This window comes from Arachis hypogaea, chromosome 1, assembly GCF_003086295.3.
Source record: "Arachis hypogaea cultivar Tifrunner chromosome 1, arahy.Tifrunner.gnm2.J5K5, whole genome shotgun sequence".
Lineage (NCBI taxonomy): Eukaryota > Viridiplantae > Streptophyta > Magnoliopsida > Fabales > Fabaceae > Arachis > Arachis hypogaea.
In genome coordinates, this window is record NC_092036.1 from 97913251 (window position 1) to 97935265 (window position 22015).

General features: G+C 24.7%; 1 protein-coding gene across 1 annotated transcript; it reads right to left on the reverse strand.

Annotated features, from left to right (window-relative positions):
• Window positions 1–1852: 1852 nt before the first annotated feature.
• LOC140174171 (uncharacterized) lies at window positions 1853–6627 on the reverse strand. The gene is made up of 5 exons (XM_072198591.1): window positions 6481–6627; window positions 5263–5590; window positions 4981–5132; window positions 4605–4853; window positions 1853–3314 (listed from the first exon to the last, which is right to left on the reverse strand). The coding sequence occupies exons 1-5, from the start codon at window positions 6490–6492 to the stop codon at window positions 3249–3251; spliced, it is 807 nt and encodes a 268-aa protein (XP_072054692.1). The 5' UTR covers window positions 6493–6627; the 3' UTR covers window positions 1853–3248.
• Window positions 6628–22015: the final 15388 nt, after the last annotated feature.

The following is a 22015-nucleotide window of genomic DNA, read 5'->3' on the forward strand; positions in this document are numbered from 1 at the left end:
GAGGGAGAGGGAGAGGTAAAGGCTATAGATTCCAAGCTGGTGGAAGGGGACAAATCGGACGAGGCAGAATGCAATATTCTTACTGTGGAAAAAGTGGTCGCACTGTTGATGTGTGCTACAAAAAACACGGTTTGCCTCCCCATTTGAAACAAAAATATAGTATTGGACGAGTAGGTGCAGTGAATTTAGCCCAAATTGGCACTGAGGAAAGTCTTATTGAGCACTCAGTTGGCTCTCGTTGTATGAAAGGAAATGAAACTTTGAACTTTGACTTTACTCACGAGCAAAAATAAGCCTTGTTGGCTTTGATCAGTAAGCAAGATACAAAGCAGATCAATAATGCTAACTAACTCACAACCATACAACAAGCTCCTTTTCCAGGTAGCTTAGTGCACATCATGCATTTCAAATCTAATATACTGGCCTTAAATATTTCTGCATCAAAACATGGTTCTTGGGTGTTAGATACAGGGGCTACACCTCATACATCTTACTCTCTTGACAATTTTCAAACTCATTTTAAGATAGCTTCTGTCATCATTCAATTGCCTAATGGTGCCCAAACCATTAGCAATACAGCAGGGACTATCAAATTTTCAAATGAACTCTATCTCACCAACGTATTATACATTCTCTCCTTTAATTTCAAGTTGATTTCAGTATCCAAAGCCACAAATAATTTGCAATGTAAAATGAGTTTTACTGATGATAAATGTAAGATACAAGATTTACAATCGAAGAAGATGATTGGAGCAGTTGATGTCTGTGGTGGTCTTTATACCTTGAAGGGAGGGACAATGAAATCTGAAATTGCACATGATACAATAAAGGTCTGCACAATTGTGTCAATTCTCAACATTTTCAACACACACCTGTGGCACTATAGATTAGGCGATATTCCTTTATATAAATTAAAAGAAATGAAAAAAAAAATGATTTCATTTGTTGTAACACTGATGTACAACCCTGTGATTCATGTCACATGGCTAAGCAAAGAAAATTACCTTTTTCGAATAGCAATAATATTTCAATACCTCCGTTTGAATTGATTCATATGGATATTTGGGGCCCTTTGTCTATTCCATCTATTAGTGGTCACAAATATTTTTTAACTATTGTAGATGATAAAACCATATTTACCTGGATTTTCTTCATGAAGCATAAGTCTGACACAGCTCATTTTGTCAAATTCTTTGTGAATTTTGCTAAAATTCAGTTTGGCAAACAAGTTCAATGTATAAAAACAGATAATAAGACCAAATTTTTAATGCAATCTTTCTTTCACGAAACTAAAATTTTGTACCAAAAGTCGTGTTGAAACTCCTCGACAAAATGGTATTGTTGAGAGAAAACATCAACACATACTTACCATTACAAGAGCAATTATATTTCAATCAAATGTACCCAAATATTTTTGGCATTTTGCCATTGGTCATGCTGTTCACATCTTGAATAGATTGCCATCACATTTTCTTAAAAATTCATCCATTTATCAGCTTTTATATGACACACTGCCGACCATTTCACACTTAAAGGTATTCGGGTGCTTAGCATATGCAAATATTATTCATGCTAGTCGAAAAAAGTTGGACCCCGATCCAGGAAGTGTGTGTTTCTAGGATACAGGGAGGATATTAAAGGATACCTCCTCATTGACTTAAAGTCTAGGGAAATATTCACTTCCAGGAATGTTTCCTTTTATGAAAATCATTTTTCTTATTTTTGTTCAGTAATGCACCCAACAATAATAATCAAACAACTCACTCTCCTCACTCATGCATTGATCCTTTTACCTATGATATATATTCACCACAAATTGCATTCAATCTTAAATCCACACACACCCCCGAGATACACAACACTATCTCAACACAATTAACATGAAATACAATCAACACCTATTTCACATGATCAACACACAACACCACCTTCTAAAAATCACAATGTAACACAATCTCCCACACCACAGACTGTGCAACATCTCCAACAACACCATGTGCATAAAAAATCCTCAAGAATCAGAAGGCCTCCGTCTCACTTGAGGGACTATCAATGTTTAAACACCACCACTGATCAATCTCCAACTTCACACCATAAAAGGTATCCAATATCTAACTATTTGTCATATGAAAAATTTTCTACATCTCATACTGCATTTTTTTTGGCTATCTCCTCAAATATTGAACCCAAGCACTATAGTGACGCCATAACTCAATCTTGCTGGATCAAAGCCATCAAAGATGAACTTACCACACTTGAACAATGGCAAACTTGGAAGCTCACTTCCCTTCTACATGGCAAGAAGATTAAAATTGGTTATGTGTAGTCCAAGTAAGATTATAGTTTGTTTGCCAAGAGATCTGCTTTTGGTTTCACTATAGTCTTGGTTTATGTTAACGATTTAGTCTTAACTGGTAATGATTTAAATGAGATCAGTGCTATTAAAGCTACTTTGGATGATCGGTTCAGGATAAAGGACATAGGGGACTTGAAGTTTTTCATTGGTATGGAAGTGGCTCGGTCTAAGAAAGGTATCATGCTTTATCAAAGAAAGTATGCTTTAGATTTGTTTCGGGATGTAGGTTTTGAGAATTGTAAACCATCCACGACTCCTATGGATTATAGCAACAAGTTAAGCAAGGATGATGACACCATATTGACTGACTCTGGTGAATTTTGAACACTGATTGGCAAACTATTCTATTTGGCTAATACACAGCCAGACATTAGCTTTGCAATTAGCACGCTAAGTCAATATTTGGATCACCTTACTAATGCTCACTGCAGCTCACAGACTATTAAGATACATCAAGGGCTCTCGTGCCACAGCCATATTTTTTCCTGTTGATTCAAACCTTTGTGTCACTGGGTTTACTGACTCTGACTGGGCTGCATGCCCAGATTCAAGACGATTCTATTTTTGCTTATTGCTTCTATGTCGGCAGTGCTTTAGTCTCTTGGAAAAGTAAGAAGCAAGTTACTGCGGCATGTCGCTCAGCTAAGACTGAATATCGCACTCTTGCTGCTGCCACCAAGGAAGTAATTTGAATAAGTTTTCTTATGAAGGACCTTGGGATGCCTCTCACCAGGCCTATCAGCACCTATTGTGATAGACAATCAGCCATTCATATCACTTCCATTCATATCGCTTCCATTCATATCGCTTCCAACCCCGTCTTTCACGAGAGAACTAAATACATTGAAACTGACTGACATCTCGTTCGAGACAAGTTCATGGAGGGTCTCATTTATTTGCTGTAATCTCTTCGCAACCGATCAGGTTGCAGACATTTTAACGAAGCCATTAGCCCCAGCTACATTTCATACATTGTATGGCAAGTTAAGATTGGTAAATTACATTGTATGGCAAGTTAGGATTGGTAAATTTTCACACTCTTAACTTGAAGGAGGGTGTTATCTAGTGAAAAAATTAATTGATAAATAGGAAATAGACATTCACTGATAAATAGTAGAAGCTAATTTAGTTGCGCAATTTACTCCTAAATAATAGGTTAGATAATTTTTAATTATACAAATTTTGCTGTAACATACACTATATAAGACAAGTGTGACTATTAGTGTAAAGTGTGATTTTGATCATTATTTCAATTGAATATTACATTTTTCATCTTCTTCTCTTTACTCTCTCATCTAATTATTTTTTTCATCATCTTACTACACCTTCAACAATTTTTGATAAAAAAAATTGATAAAAAGAAAGAAAATAAAAATATTTTTAATACATAAAAAAATATAAAAAACAATGTAAATATCAAAACTATAATAGTCTATTAGTATCTGAAAGGTTCACGAGAGTATCACGTGATCAAAGTCTCAAGAATTGAGATGCATGTTCTGTTTAAAGAGAAGGGACAATGTACAACACAAACTTTTTTTCTGCCAAAATCATGGAATGTCAATTTCTTTTCCAGCAAGTAGAAAAGTCAATTTCTTTTCCAGCAAACAGATTCACATTATGCATATCACATTATGGCTAACTTATTAAAAAAAAGTAAATACATAATATTTAATAAAGTTTAAATATTTTATTTTTTATTTTTTAAAATAAGTTAGGCAATTTATGCAACACAATAAAAGATACTATAAGATTCACCTTCAGAATAAACAATAATTATTTTACAAATAAACATATTGTGGTTACATTAAGGACCAAATACGTACTCACTGCATTCATAAGCTAACTGCATTTTTAGCCAAAACTACAATAGTTTCCTTGAGATTGGAACTCTGCTGCTATAAATGTTTCAAGGAAGGGAAGAATTAAAGATTTGTAAAATGTACTCCAATTAATTTTAAATATAATTTTTTAACGAGGATAATGCTAAATTTTATTCCATTTTTAAGGTTAATTATGTTTTTAATGTTGTACTGGTATCTTAATTTTTTACAGAATAACACAGGCTTAAGAATTTCTAAGCAATTGCGTAAAATGTACTCCAATTAATTTTAAATATAATTTTTTAATGAGGATAATGCTAAATTTTATTCCATTTTTAAAGTTAATTATGTTTTTAATGTTGTACTGGTATCTTAATGTTTTACAGAATAACACAGGCTTAAGAATTTCTAAGCAATTGACTTACCGTGGCGTTGTCGACGACAAATATGAACATCAAACACCAGATCTTTTCTATTGATGAGCTTAAACAAATATCATCTCCAGCTTGTAATTTACTAGCTCGAGCAAAAAGGTTCCAACCAGCAGAGATAAAGGCATCACATGATGATGGCCTACAGATCAACTTAGTAGGGAACAACTTCTTTCCAAACCTTATATTTGCATTTTGGGGGTTATTTTCAAAATACTTTCTGAAAATTTTAGTTGAAAAGTACTGCAACACATCATATTTATGTCATCATGGTTAGAAATAAGACACAAAGTTTGGAAGAATGATAGCACATGGAAGTTCACATGATACATAATTTTTAACATGGATATATGTATTAACCTATACTTACACATGGTGCTCTCGTTTGAGACCGCTGCGTTATCTTGATGATGAAAGAGGGCTTTTCCCACTTAAACTTCTTAGCTTCTTTCAGAGATTCAAGTCTTGTAGGACAGGGCCGAACAGGAGATTCAGAATCTTTTCTTCTTCTATTCCTTTTGCCTTATACATAGGAAACAAAGAATCAGAAACTACCACTATAATGTACAAAAGACAGTTGCAAGTTGTAACTCAAAACCAACAACGATTGAATCCACAAAAGAAAAAGATGATCTAATTATGAGACACATACCATTAGAATCTTGATTGACAGACACTGGCATCTCATAGTTTTTTTCTTTGGATTTAATACCGTGCGAATTGAAGCTTCTTTCCACATCCTTGATTTGTGTGTCATTTTCCAACTGTCTACCTTTGAAAGCAGATGACACTAGTGCTCTCAGTTTTTTCCTTGGTTGGTCCCGGACTTCTCTTGTCAATGGTTCATTCAATCTTTTCTTTTGCCGTCCCTCGTTAAGTGTCATGTTTTGGGTATTGGGACTGCTATCCACATCTCTAGTTTTTGGTTCTTCTGGCCTTCTCATCGGCTGTTGACCACTGCATGGCAGCTGCTCTTTGATCTGATCATTGGCAAGATAATATATTTGGAGGCAACTCATATCAAATATGTGTACTTCAATGTGAGAAGTTCCAATATTATACTCAAACCATAACAAATGGGCAGGATCAAGAGAGTAATATGCAACAAACTCTTTCCAACCCTTTTTAAACAAAGTTCTACCATCATGATTAGTCCAATCTACTCTCCATTCAGTATTATCTGGAGGCTTAAGATACAATGGGTTTGATAGGCCAGAACCATATTTTTCAGTGATTAATCCTTCACCTATTTTAAAGGAGAGACTAATTTCAAATTTTGAAGGACTATTTTGCAGCATTATTTGCATAGTTAAAAGACTAGGAGTGAAATAAAAAAATTGTTAAAGGACGGGATTGTCCAACATAAAAATTGTTAGGGACAAACTCAGTAATGACAAAATCAGAACTCAGGCATAACGAAAAATAATGATGAATATGATAATTTTTCAAATCAAATATATCCTATGATATTTCCTAATCTTAGATCCGCGAAAGATTACCTAGATCATTTTTCATTAACAACAATGTAGATTTAATCGTAATTAATTTTTTTAGTAAGAATATGTTTTTAGGTTTTCATTCATCTTATGTATTTTTTATTTTTTTATGTACTTCTGCTACAATATTAATTATAATTAAGTCTATATTATTGTAAATAGAAAATGATCTGATAACAAGAAAGAGCTTATTATTACTATATTTGCAGCTAAGAAGTCATGCATGTGTGTTGTTCTATGAAAAAATGTTTATAAACGAGAAAAATTATATATAGAGGAATAAAGAGAGAAACTTTTTGTTAATTAAATAATATCTCAAAAGATAAACAGATTAAAAGAAAAAGAGGGGATGGAGATGACGAAAAAATACTTACAAAGTTCTTCATTTTGAAGAGCTTGTCTAAGAATAATCTTAAAGAAACAAATCACAGTAGAAGTAGAAGGAGAATGCTTATTTTATTGACAGCTAGAAGAAGCCATAGCAAACGGATGATGAATGTATTTGACTATTGTTGAGGCTCAAATCTCTCTCACCCGGTATTCCTTAAATAACCTTATTTTGGGATAACAATTAAATTAAAAAAAATAACAAGTGAGTACTAAAATAAATTATATATATTTTAATTTATTATTTTCATATGTATTTATATGTATAAATAATTTTAATATATATTTAATATAATTTAATAAATTAAAAGAAAAATTAGGACCAATTCTTTCATAATTGATTATAGAGTTATACAACGTTAATTGATAATAGTGTTATTAAAGAAACGATAAAAAATAGCCAAAAATTTATTTTATAATTATTTTTATCTTTTTTTTTTTGTTATCAAATATTTTTTAAATGATAATATGAAATGCCATTAGACAAGCTAAACAAAAAGAGAAAGTGCCCATGGAAAGAAACAAAATAGAGGCATAATGAAATGACACAATGAAATGTTAGTACATGGAATAAAAGGTGAGTACTAATGATCAATTGAGTTAAGTTAGGTTTGATTCGATAAAATGTTGATTTTTTAAGGACTTGTTTGGGTGAGCTTCTAAGAAAAAAAAATCTTTTTTCGAGTTATCTTTTTTTAAAAGATCTTATAGAGAAGTAAAAGTAATTTTATGTTTGGATATCTCATGTAAAAAGGTCTTTTTATCTATCAATTATGCTTGAGTATAACAATATAAAAGTACTTTTTTGTTTATTTATTACATGAAAAACATCTTTTTTTAAGGAAAAAAGATCTTTTAAAAAAATATGTAAATTAAGCTTATCAAAAAAGATCTTTTTTTTATTTTACTAGTGCTTTTACTTTTACTATTAAAAATTTGCCAAACACGTAAAAAAATAAAAAAAGATCTTTTTTCATTGAAAAAATATCTTTTTTTAACAAAATAATGGCGCCCAAACATGCACTAAAAGTAATAACATTTATATTTAGTAAATTAAAAATATTTTTTAATAAACATAAAGTAATAACAAGTGTATTTGATAAAATAATTTTTAAAATTTAAAAATATTATAATAAATATTAGTGTAAGAATTAAATTTAAATATTAATTAATGTATAAAATTATACTAAATTTTGTAATTTTGATAAATATAAATAAATTTTAAATTTTTTTCTTAAATACTTTAAAAAGTATTTTAAACTTTTAAAAATTACAAATACACTTACATAATTTTTTTATTTACTAAATATAAAATAAAGTGTTTATAATTTTATATTTTTTTAAAAAATTTTACTAAACGAAATATTAGTGTGTTTGATACGAAGATATCAAAAAAGACAGATAAATGTGTTAGATAATTAAATAAAAAATATTTAAGAAAAGTACAAATACAACATCCTAGAATATTGAAAAAATTCGAAATCAAATTGAATTGAAATTGGAAATCAAGTTGTATCTTAAATTAAAAGGTGGTAGAAATGGACAAGAATCCAAATTGTTTTTCAAGTTGTTTTTCTAGTGTAAGATAACACAATATTTATGAAGAAGGAAGAATCATGATTGAAAGCTTTAGGTTGACGACAATTTGAAGGATTTGAAGCAAATAGAATCAAGCCTTACACAAAAAAAACGAGACCGTAGAGGAAGTTTCAGAGACAGAGATCGTGACAATTACAGCTATAGAAGTTATAGTAATTTTACAACACTTAATCAAGAAAGAAGTGGAATAAATTTTAGGTTTGTCAACCAAAGAAGAAGTCGAGGTAATTTTTATCAAGAACGAACTAATTTTAACTACTTTCAGTGTGAAAAGTATGGACACAAAGTGGTAGACTGCAAAATCAAAATAATTAATAATAATCAAGCACGCGTTGCAAAAAATTAACATCAAAATACTAATGATAATATGAATATTCAAACTTTATTTTTTACATGTGACTCATATGCTGAAGATAAAAATATATAATATTTGGATAATAGTTGTAGTAATCATATATTTGGTAGAAAAATTCCTATTGAAGTTTGATAATAGTACAAAAATCCCTATTAAAGGAAAAGAACAAATACCAATTAGATTGAATGATTGTTTTGAGTTATATTTTTGATATTTTCTATACTCTTGAACTTGATTACAATTTATTGAATACGGAACAGTTATTTGAGAACAGATATAAAATAATTACATATAGTGGATATTTGCATTATATTTGACAACAACAAAAGGTTCATAGATAAAGCAAAAATGACTTCAAACAAAATGTTTCCATTGAAAATTCAACATGTTAATCTTTCTTAGCTTGTATGAGTTCTGTAATACTTTATGATAACTGATTGTGGCATATGCATATGCAGATTGTGCATTTTTATTTTTCTGTCCTAAATCACCTGTCAAGAAAAAAGATTTTTTTTGGTCTACCACAAATTCATATTTCTAATCGTGTTTGTGAGATTTGTCAACTGAAAAAAAAAAGCATGAAAATCTATTTTTTTACACAAAAATCATAAAGAGCTTGAAGATTATTTAAAATTGTGCATTCAGATCTTTGTTTTGTTGAGATTCCAAACAATAGTAGTAACAGATACTTTATCACTTTTATTAATAATTTTAGTAAATACACATGGATATATTTTTTATTGTTATATAAAGCATGCTCATATTTTAGTATATAAAAAGCATATTCATGTATGTCACAACAACAGTTCATATTTTAGTATATAGCAAGTATTCAATGAAAAGTGTTCGTGATAAAACTTCGAAAAAAGTTTGAAATGAAAGAGGTCTTTAATTAATCATTTTCAAAATTTTTAGATGTATTACTTATGTCTATGTTCTATATCAATTAAAAAAGAAGTTAGATAATAAAGACAAAACGTTTTTAACGACTATAGTACAGACTTAAAAGTATACAACATGTATAATCTAAAAACAAAAAAATAATTATCAACAAAAAATGTGATGTTTGACGAGAAAAATATGTAGAATTAAAACAGAAAGACAAAAAAATAATCGATTGTAATTCTAATTTAAAATATTTTATGCTATTAAATTTTAATATTATGTTTAATAACTTATAATTAGAATAATCAAATTTTAACTGCTTTGTTGGAATATAAATTGATTATTATCGTATATTGTTAGTTCGTAATTTAGTTAAGAATTACAAAACTCACGTTATTATATATCTCTTTCATTTAAACAAATTCTTTTATATATATTTACAAATAAAAAACTTAAATAATGAATTTACAATTTATATGATCAAACCAAGCATATCATTGATAATACTATAGTTCATAAAATATATGAGCTATATGGATATTCAACTTATTATGGGTAGCAAAACAATAAGGTTATGCAAGTCGTAAAATTAAGCGATTAACGGATTAAAAAAGGTATTAAATTAATAAGTCCTAAGCTTTATGCATGTAAATAATTATATAATAAATTTACATTTTAATAAAAAAATTAAAATTTATTTATTCTAATTACGATTTATTGCAACATAATTAAAATTTAATAACATAAAATATTTCTTTAAAATTAGTTGCTAATAAGGATAATAATTAAGAAACTGTTTTTTTTTTTTTAACGAACATAATATATCTATGAGAAAAAATAAACTAAACGCAGTGATATCCCTAATAAATAGTAGAAAAAAATGTATTGTTTAACTATAAACTGGAGCTTGTTTTAGTTATTTACTTCTGATCCTTTTTTAATTATTTTATTCATTTATGTTAGCTCACAAAAAAAAGAATAAAAAAATACAAACGAGTCAAAATGTCATCAAAATCCGTTGTTCTTATAGAGTTATAGTAATCCCAAATTCCAAGGTACCGTCACAAATAATAATAATAATTTATATGCTAAATGACAAATAAGGGAATCAAAGGAAAACAGAGAAATTGAAAAGCAAAATGCATGCTTTGAAAGTTGAAACAAATAAATAACATGCACAACATACAAGAATAATAATTGAACGGATAATCCAAGAAAGAAAAGAAAGAAAAACTAAATACGTGGTCTACATGCAGTGATTTATTATGACACCTGTATTGTTGTGCAATACACTACACGAACACTATCAAAGGAATGGCAACGATCTTTTTAAATTTGTTCGTGGAGTAAATGGTAAAATTAGTTTTTTTAAAAAATTATTTATTTTTTAAAGTGGCTTTTGAAAATTTTTTTAATTAAATTTATTTTTAAAAATTTTAAATTAATCATGTTATTTTTTATTATTTTTATGGCTAACATAAGAATTTATTAATGTAGTACGTTAAGTAATATTACAATATATATCTAATAGTTATAATTGATTATTAATATAATTAATTTATGAAACTAGATCAAATTAATCTCAAATTAAAAGATTTTAATATCTTAAATTATTTTTTTAATTAAATTTTGATTTGATCTAACTTTATAAATTTATTATATTAATAGTTAATTAAAATTTTAAGTGTGTTTTATAGTGTATTATTTAATATACTATATTAATAAATTTTGATATCATTAATAAAAAAATTAACAAGATTAATTTAAAACTTTTAAAAAATGAATTTAATTAAATTTTTTTTAAAGATCAATTTAAAAAATAAGTAATTTTTTAAAAATTAGTTTGAGCATTTACTTTTTATTTGTGTAACTACACACATTATACTCTTTCTTTTACATTCCATAAATATATTTATTATCTTTACTTCTCTGTTGATAACTTGATATATACACTTTCTCCTTCATTCTTCTTACTTCATATGCATTCATTTTTTTCATTACTCTATGTCTTATTTATTCATAAATACTTACAACACAACTCAAATATATATGCATGGCTAAACTTATTCTATTCAAAATATTAGCAAAAAAAAAGATATTGAAGATAATTTTTATTAATATAAAAACAAGAGTAATATAATTTTTTTTACAACTTATCTATCGTATATTTTAAAGGTACATATTAAAATTATAAAACAAAATTTTTTTTATAAAAATATAAAAAATTTAAGAGAAAATTATAAATTGATCTCAAATTTTTTTATCAGTAGATATTTAAATTTTTTAAAATTTTAAAATATATTTAAATTCTTAACTTCTTTAAAATTTAGACATATTGCTCCTGAGTCTAATTCGTCTCATTTTAAAAAAAATTTTACGTATATATTTGTATTAACTAGGTCAGTACAATGAGAGTCATATTTGATTTTTCTGTTGGATATGACAGATCCAAGTGAACATAAGAAATCAATATGTTCAAGCTTCGAAAAGAGTAGAGATTTAAATATATTTTCAAATTCTAAAAAATTTAAATGTTTGCGGATCAAAAGGTCAATACTTATTTGTTATTTTTTCATTTAAATTTTCAATGCATTTATTTTGTAGTCATTAAATAAAAATATTTAAAATTTTTTATTATTGATAAATTTATTATCTTTAAGACATATATTAGCTAAATATTTTTTTTATGGGTGATCTGATGACTTTTTTCATGAATATTACATGATAACATGAGAAAAAAAATTGAAAAAAAAATTGCGTTCAGAAATTTAAAATATACCTAATATTGAACATGTTCATTTTGCTTCAGTTTTTAAAGTATCACTTTTCTTCTCCAACTTATTTTTTTTGTATTAACTGTGATATTCTCTGCAAAAAATATTTTTTATGTAGTAAAAAAAAATTCGCTTCTTAAGTTCTTTTGCTTTTATGTATTTTCTAATTTTTGGCCCTCTCCTTTACTTGTGATGTGTTTAAGAATTTATAGAGCATGAAAGATATTTGATATGATTGTACTCCCATATCTTCTAATTCATTTCTTCATTTATTGAAAAACTTTTGATAGATTAAAAAGTGACCGTTGATGCTTTATACCTTCATTTAGTGGATAATTTTATTATTGACGTTCTTCTTCTTCTCTTACTATTATGAAAAATATAGGGAGTTAATAGAATATTTATACAATATATACAATAAAAATTTAAAGAGTATTAAAAAGATAATTATTAATGTTATTTTTTTTATTATTATAAATTTTTGAAATAAGTAGTATCATGATCTAATATTAAAATTTTAAATCTAAAAAATTAAGAGTTTGATCCTTAATAAATTTCAAAATATTTTATAACATAAAATATTTATTATCCCTAATAAATAAATAATTATTCTAAATATTATAAGTAATATTCATTTTATAACTCATATAACTTGTTATACTCAATATCTTATTATTTTTCTTTTGTAATGTATTACTTAATCATGATCATAATACATGCAGCAGGTTTAATTTGGATTTTGTTGATTGGATGTTTTTTTTATGGATGGAACTGAAATTTTTTTCACACATAATAATAATAATAATAATAATAATAATAATAATAATAATAATATGCTAGTTAACAAATAATATTGATGATGGCTGATGAGAATCCGAAAAGTTGAAATTCGAGACATTCATGCTTTGGAACCCAAAATAACAGTGACCAAGAAAAATAATTCATTGACAATTCCGAGAAAGAAAGGAAAGATAAAATAAATAGGTACGTGGTGTACATGCACGAGTTTATTATGGCACCTGTATTGTTGACGTGTAGTGCAATACTTAATTAGCTACTAGAACACTATATGAAGAGAATGGCAACAATCTTTTCAAATTTGTTTATGTAAACTGCAAACACATTAATTATAACTTTTAAAATATATTTCCAATAAAATACAATTATGAAGAAGATATATAATAATTAAAATAAATTTACCAATTAAATCCTATAATCTAAATTTAATTCAATAAGTTGGTTATTTACATAATATTTTAGACAATTAAAAATACTTTAAATATTTTGATGTAATTAAATATTACAACTTAATTATTTGTGTTTGGTTGTATATATTGTTAAATTCTTATAATTAATTATGAGAGCATCTTTAATACTAGTTTTAATTTTATTTTATTTTAAACTCTACAAAAATATTTGTAAGATCATATATTATAAATAATGGTTTGAAGCTAAAAATAAATTTTGTTTCTCTAATACTTACTATTAGTTTAATTAAAATTTTATATTATTTTTAATTATTTTATAACATAATTATACAAGTATCAAAATTTATTGATTCTCTATCAACATGATACTACTGTATTTCTAAAGTGAAATTAATTTTATTTCATAAATCAATTCCAATAGAAATTTCAATTCAAAATTATGTTTTTTAATTTATTTAAATAAACTTAATTCTAAAATAATTTTTATTGTTTAAATTTAATAATAAATATTATATTTCAATTTATTAAAATCAAATCCAATTTTTTTTCTTTCTGATTCAATAAAACAAACTCAATTATATAGTTGCTATTTTTTTATTTTAAAATTACCTAAAAGTGTATTTTAGTCCTTTAAAATCAAACTTAAACTTAGTATTATATTTCAAATTATTAAAATCGAATCCAATTTTTTCTTTCTAATTCGATAAAACAAACTTAATTATATAGTTGCTATTTTTTTATTTTAAAATGATCATATTTTAGTCCTTTAAAATCAAACTTAAATTTTAGTATTCTAAATTCATTAAATGACATTAATCCTAAAAGGTATTTTGATTTTTCAAGATTAATCTTAAATAAAATATTTTAATTTTTTATATTAAAATTAAATTTCTAGTTTTTAATGTATTTAAACAACATTAATATTAAAAAGACATTTTGTTTTTTTATTAATATTTAAATGAATATTTTAGAATTTTAAAGTTAATTTTTAAAAGAGATAATTTATCTTTTTAAATTCAAATATAAATATGTAGTCTTTAAAATAATTAAACTCTAATTCAAAAAATGGTATATTTTTATCTTTTTATAATTAAACTAATTTTAAAATTAAACTAAAGAGTAATTTATATATATAAAATAAATTCATGTCAAAATTATAACAATGTCCTAAATTAAATTAGGTTATATACATGTTTCGTTTAAAACTCTTATGTAAATTGAATCTAAATAATTTCCTCATAGTACTTTATTTTAATATTTCATCATAATATTATTAGGTTCATGAGATGTAGTTTGCCGGATCATATTGGGCTTTTATTTTTTTGGGTGGCGAAGAATTAGCCTTTTCAACTATTATTTGTTTACTTGTAAAGATTTTATTGTCCTCTATTCCAGAAAAAAGGATGTTATGCTGCTGATGGGTTTTTAGTTTGTATCTCATATAATTGCTTTTTAGATAAATGTATTCTTGACCAAAAACGAAGCATGAGGAATTGAAAATTTTTATATATAGAGTCTTGTGTTATGCCCAAGAATTGTATTATAAAAGATTAAAGTTTTAAATTTTGATATTAAATAATAAATTTTTAATTTAAGAATTTATAAATAAAAGGAGATTAACGAATGATTTAAAATTAAAAATAAATAAATTATTATGGAATTTGTACAGGTTTAAAAATTTCACAAAATAATTAATTTTTGTTAAATTAAAAAATTAATTTATAGGAGTTTAAACTATTACAGAAATGATTTAAAATTATTATAAAAGTATAATATAAAACCTCCACTAAACATATATAAAATCTTTCACTGAATACATTGTGGAAGTTTTTAAAAATTTTCACAAAAAATCTCGTGGCACTTCAAATTTTAGGAGTTTTAGAAACCTCCACAAACCATTTGGTGGGATTATAAACCTCCACAAAAAAAAAAAAAAACTACCACAAATAAGCAAAAAATTTATAATGCTAATTGGTTCGATTTACCATATTTACATATAAATCAAATTGATTTGCTTTACTATTGGTATAACATATACATGGTAAATCGAATCAATTATATTTAATTTACATAGAGTTGTAAATGAGACATGCATATAACCAATTCAGTTTTAGGACATTGATGTAGTTTTATTCGATTTATCATGTATATGCTGTATCAGTAATAAATCAAATCATTCTAATTTAATAGCACAAAAACTTTAATTGTATATCGAATATTTTTTTCATCTAATAGTTACCTAAAAATAGGAATGACGAAACCGATTCTTTTTCATTAATATTTACCTAAAGACAAAACAAGTTGATTCGACCTGTCAAAGTAAAACGAACTTAAAATATTAGCTTGTCTCATTTTATGGCAAGCCAATAGGCTAGTATATTTAACTCTCTGTTTAAAAAAAAATATTAATTAAAACTAATATAATAAAAATTATAAAAAATAAAAATTCAATCTTATTCAAACACAATTTTTTCACAATCTTCTAAATTTTTAACGTCAATAAAATTGTTAATCATAATATCTATACTCAAATTATTATAAATAATACAAAATATTAATTTTAAATTAATTTTCAACAACTAACAACTTTAAAACAATAACAATATTTACAATACAATATAACACAAACAAAACATAGTTTTGTGATTAAAAAAATATTTATTTAAGAAACAAGATCACATATATGTGGAAGTGCTAAAAAAACTAATAAAAAATAGAAAATAAAATAAATGAAACAAATAATCGAAAAACAAGAGAAAGGCGTGTGTTTGTAAATATATCACTAGTATTTTATTAAAAAAAACTCTAATTTAATGACAGGTTCGTCTCGTTTAATCTCGATAAAAATTTTATAAGTTTGATGACGTAGTTTGCTAAATTTTTTTAGTTTGGTGAGCATCAAATCTTAATCCATTTTATCTTTTTAACATTCGTTCCAACTTGTTTTAACATCTTATTAAAATTATATTTTAGTTATTTAAAATCAAATTTAATTAATTTTTAACATCTTAATTCCATTAAATAACACTTATTCCAAAAGAGCATTTTAGTCTTTTCAACATATATCCTAAATAGGATATTTTAAATGCCTTTTAACACATTAATACTAAAAAGATTTTTTTATTTTGTTAATTAATCTTTAAATATATATTTTAAAATTAATCCTCAAAATGATAATTTTATTATTCTAAATTCAAATATGAATTTTTAATATTTAAAACAATTAAACAACTTTAATTTGAAAAGGACATTTGTGTATTTTAAAAATTAAATAAAAATATATGTCACTTTTTTTAAATTAAATTGTATTTTTAATTCAAATTAAATAATCTTAATTTTAAATAATATTTTAGGCTTTTAAATTAATTATAAAAAAATGTTCTTATTTTATTAGTTTTTTTATCTTTTATGTTTTTATTATAATAGTTTAATATCAATTTCAAAATAAAATAGCCCAAAACCAAAAATTCTTAATCCAAATAAACTTTAAATAAAAAATCATAAAATTATATTTTTTCCTTTGATTTATTACTGTCGCTACAATTTTTAATTTTAACCACTATAATTTTAAATAAAAAAAATTTAATTCCAACTTAAAATGGGTTCGCGACAACATAAAAAAAAATGTATTTTAATGACCCAATACTAAAATATTACTGGATTTAGCCCAAAATAAAACAAAAATTAATAAGAAAAGAATTTTCTTTCTTTGCATTTAATAGCTTTTAAAATTTTAAATGCAAACTTTCATTCTTTCTTTTATTTACAGAATTTTAAAACTCCATTTATCTTTGGAGCATTAAATCGTGTGTCTTCTTTTTTACTTTTCGCATGATTTTTATTATTATATGCTTTATTCACTCATAACTACTTGCAACAAAACTCATATATATATAGATCTGAATTTATTCTATTTAAAATATTAGCAAAAAAAATATATTAAAGGTAATTTTTATTCGTATAAAAGCAAGAACAGTATAATTTTTTTTTAAATTTATTTATAATATGTTTTAAAGGCATATGTTAAGATAATAAAATAAATTTTTATTAAAAATAAAAAAATTAATAGAAAATTATAAATTAATTTTTAACCTTTTGATTTGCACAAATTTAAGTTTTTTTAAAATTTAAAATATTTAAGTTCTTCACCTCTTCAAAATTTCGATATATTTATTCGAGTAATAATTTGTCTTATTTTAAAACTCTCTCACGTGTATATTCGTATCAACCAAGTCAGTATAATGAGAAAACCCTAATCCTAAATGCTAACCCCAACTCTAAACCTAACCCTAACCCTAACCCTAACCCTAACCCTAAACCTAACCATAAATGTTAACCCTAACTCCAACTCTAATCCTAAACGCTAACCCTAACCCTAACCCTAACTCTAACCCAAAATGCTAACCTTAACCCTAATCCTAACCACAACACTAACTCTAACCCTAAATCTAAATTCTAACCCTAACCCTAATCGTAACCCCCTAACCCTAAATGCAAACCCTAACCTTAAACCTAACCCTAACCCTAATCCTAAATGCTAACCCTAACTTTAACCCTAACCCTAACCCTAAATGCTAATTCTAATCCTAACCTTAATCTTAAATGTGAACCTTAAAGCTAACGCTAATCCTAACTTTAACCCGAACTCTAAATGCTAACCCTAACCCTAACTCTAAATACTAACCCTAATCCTATTTCTAACCTTAATTGGGTTAGAGTTAGAGTTATCATTTAGGGTTAGAGTTAGGATTAAGGGTAGCATTTAGGTTAGGATCAGGATTAGGGTTAGGATCAAGGTTAGGGTTAGGATTAGGATCAGGGTTAAGATTATGGTAAGGATTAAGGTCAGGGTTAGGATTACGGTCAAAGTTAGACTTAGGGTATGAGGTAGGGTTAGAATTAGGGTTAGAGTTAGAATTTGGATTAGTGTATGAATGAATTAAAATTAAAAAATACAAAAATACAAAAATAAAAAAATTGTAACCAAAGTGGCAAAAAAAATGAGCTGAATAATTATATAAATAAATGATATCATAATATATCTAATAATAAATATCCATAATAGTCTAGTTGATCTTTATTAATTGGTTAATATATAAAAGTAGCAATATTTATTTCAATAAATATTTGATCATCTTTTTTTATGCACATTATTATTATTATTATTATTATTATTATTATTATTATTATTATTATTATTATTATTATTATTATTATTATAGTTGAAGGATGATTTAAAATATGAAATGTGAAAAGGTTATTTTAGTTATGATGTACGATACAGGTTTAATTTGTAATTGAGCTATTGGATCATTACAAAAAAAAATTCCAATCAGTCCAGTATCATTTCTATAAATTAGTCATAATGAACAAAATTAATTGGTCAAAATATTTAATCATTACGTGTTGTGGGTCTTAACTTATTTTGCATAGAAATTTCAAATTATAGAAAATGTCTTTAATTATATTTTTTCTCTGGACACTTGTCTTATAATAGTGTTAACAATAAAGATATACAATTTTTCTTTTTATTTTTGTCTTTTGATTAGATTTATAGACTTCTATCAGGTTCAGAATAAATAATAGTTATTTTATAAATGAAGTAACATACCCGAGTTTAAAATAATTAATAAATATTTATTTTTGTCCTTTGATTTGATCTATAAACTTCTGAATTCAGATTATGTATCAGTCTTGGATTCAAAATAAACAATAACTTTTTATAATCAAAATTTAGAATAAATCATAGCTTTTTATTTTTGTTCTTTGATTAGATCTATAGACTTTTGTTCCAAGGTACCGTCACAAATAATAATAATAATTTATATGCTAAATGACAAATAAGGGAATCAAAGGAAAACAGAGAAATTGAAAAGCAAAATGCATGCTTTGAAAGTTGAAACAAATAAATAACATGCACAACATACAAGAAGAATAATTGAGGGATAATCCAAGAAAGAAAAGAAAGAAAAACTAAATACGTGGTCTACATGCACTGATTTATTATGACACCTGTATTGTTGTGCAATACTTACTACACAAACACTATCAAAGGAATGGCAACGATCTTTTTAAATTTGTTCGTGGAGTAAATAGTAAAATTAATCTTTTTAAAAAATTATTTATTTTTTTAAAATGATTTTTAAAAAATTTTTTAATTAAATTTATTTTTAAAAATTTTAAATTAGTTATATTATTTTTTTTATTATTTTTATGGCTAACATAAGAATTTATTAATGTAATACGTTAAATTATTTATTTTTGTCCTTTGATTTGATCTATAAACTTCTGAATTCAGATTATGTATCAGTCTTGGATTCAAAATAAACAATAACTTTTTATAATCAAAATTTAGAATAAATCATAGCTTTTTATTTTTGTTCTTTGATTAGATCTATAGACTTTTGTTCCAAGGTACCGTCACAAATAATAATAATAATTTATATGCTAAATGACAAATAAGGGAATCAAAGGAAAACAGAGAAATTGAAAAGCAAAATGCATGCTTTGAAAGTTGAAACAAATAAATAACATGCACAACATACAAGAAGAATAATTGAGGGATAATCCAAGAAAGAAAAGAAAGAAAAACTAAATACGTGGTCTACATGCACTGATTTATTATGACACCTGTATTGTTGTGCAATACTTACTACACAAACACTATCAAAGGAATGGCAACGATCTTTTTAAATTTGTTCGTGGAGTAAATAGTAAAATTAATCTTTTTAAAAAATTATTTATTTTTTTAAAATGATTTTTAAAAAAATTTTTAATTAAATTTATTTTTAAAAATTTTAAATTAGTTATATTATTTTTTTTATTATTTTTATGGCTAACATAAGAATTTATTAATGTAATACGTTAAGTAATATTATAATATATATCTAATAGTTATAATTGATTATTAACATAATTAATTTATAAAACTAGATCAAATTAATTTTAAATTAAGAGATTTTAATGTCTTAAATTCTTTTTTCAATTAGATTTTGATTTGATCTAACTTTATAAACTTATTATGTTAATAGTTAATTAAAATTTTAAATGTGTTTTATAGTGTATTATTTAATATACTATCTCTACAACAATATAGATTATTTTTGAGGGTTATAATGTGTAAAAAAAATTAAAATTTGTCAAAAAATAAATTTTGACACTATTTTAACCATGAAAATATGTTAATAAAAGTTTGTCAAAAATAGTATTTTTAACATATAAGTGATTGTGAACAAAATTTAAATCTTATTTTGATAAATATTGGCTGTCAAAAATAATTTGTTAGAAAATTTTGAGAATATATTTTCTCTGATACTTATTATTTGTCAAAAATACTATTTATTTTGACATTTATTGACTATAAAATATTCTCAACAAAAAATTTTAACAAAGAATGAGATGTGATCTTGAAACTAAAGAATAAATTGAGATTTTGAAGATAAAGAATGAGTAATAATCCTAAACTGAGAACAATGTGATGTCAAAATTAACAGAGGCCAAAGAAGAAGAAAAATAGTGGAGTAAATTGAAAACAAATGAGTGTCAAAATTAAGGAGTAATTTTCTACAGTCGAATTATTCGTTAAGAAAATATAGAAAATTTGACATTTGTAAAATTTGTCAAAAATATATATTAATTTTGACATTTAATTATGGTGTTAAAAAATAAAGTGTTGAAATAACTCTATTTTCTTGTAGTGTATATTAATAAATTTTGACATTATTAATAAAAAAATTAACAAGATTAATTTAAAACTTTTAAAAAATGAATTTAATTAAATTTTTTTTAAAGATCAATTTAAAAAATAAGTAATTTTTTAAAAATTAGTTTGAGCATTTACCTTTTATTTGTGTAACTACACACATTATACTCTTTCTTTTACATTCCATAAATATATTTATTATCTTTACTTCTCTGTTGATAACTTGATATATACACTTTCTCCTTCATTCTTCTTACTTCATATGCATTCATTTTTTTTTATTACTCCATGTCTTATTTATTCATAAATACTTACAACACAACTCAAATATATATGCATGGCTAAACTTATTCTATTCAAAATATTAGCAAAAAAAAAATATTGAAGGTAATTTTTTTTAATATAAAAACAAGAGTAATATAATTTTTTTTACAACTTATCTATCGTATATTTTAAAGGTACATATTAAATTTATAAAACAAAAATTTTTTTATACAAATATAAAAAATTTAAGAGAAAATTATAAATTGATCTCAAATTTTTTTATCAGTAGATATTTAAATTTTTTAAAATTTTAAAATATATTTAAATTCTTAACCTCTTTAAAATTTAGACATATTACCCCTAAGTCTAATTCGTCTCATTTTAAAAAAATTTTTACGTATATATTTGTATTAACTAGGTCAGTACAATGAGAGTCATATTTGATTTTTCTGTTGGGTATAACAGATCCAAGTAAACATAAGAAATCGATATGTTCAAGTTTCGAAAAGAGTAGAGACTTAAATATATTTTCAAATTCTAAAAAATTTAAATGTTTGCGGATCAATAGGTCAATGACTTATTTATCATTTTTTTATTTAAATTTTCAATGCATTTATTTTGTAGTCATTAAATAAAAATATTTAAAATTTTTTTATTATTGATAAATTTATTATCTTTAAAACATATATTAGCTAAATATTTTTTTTATGGGTGATCTGATGACTTTTTTCATGA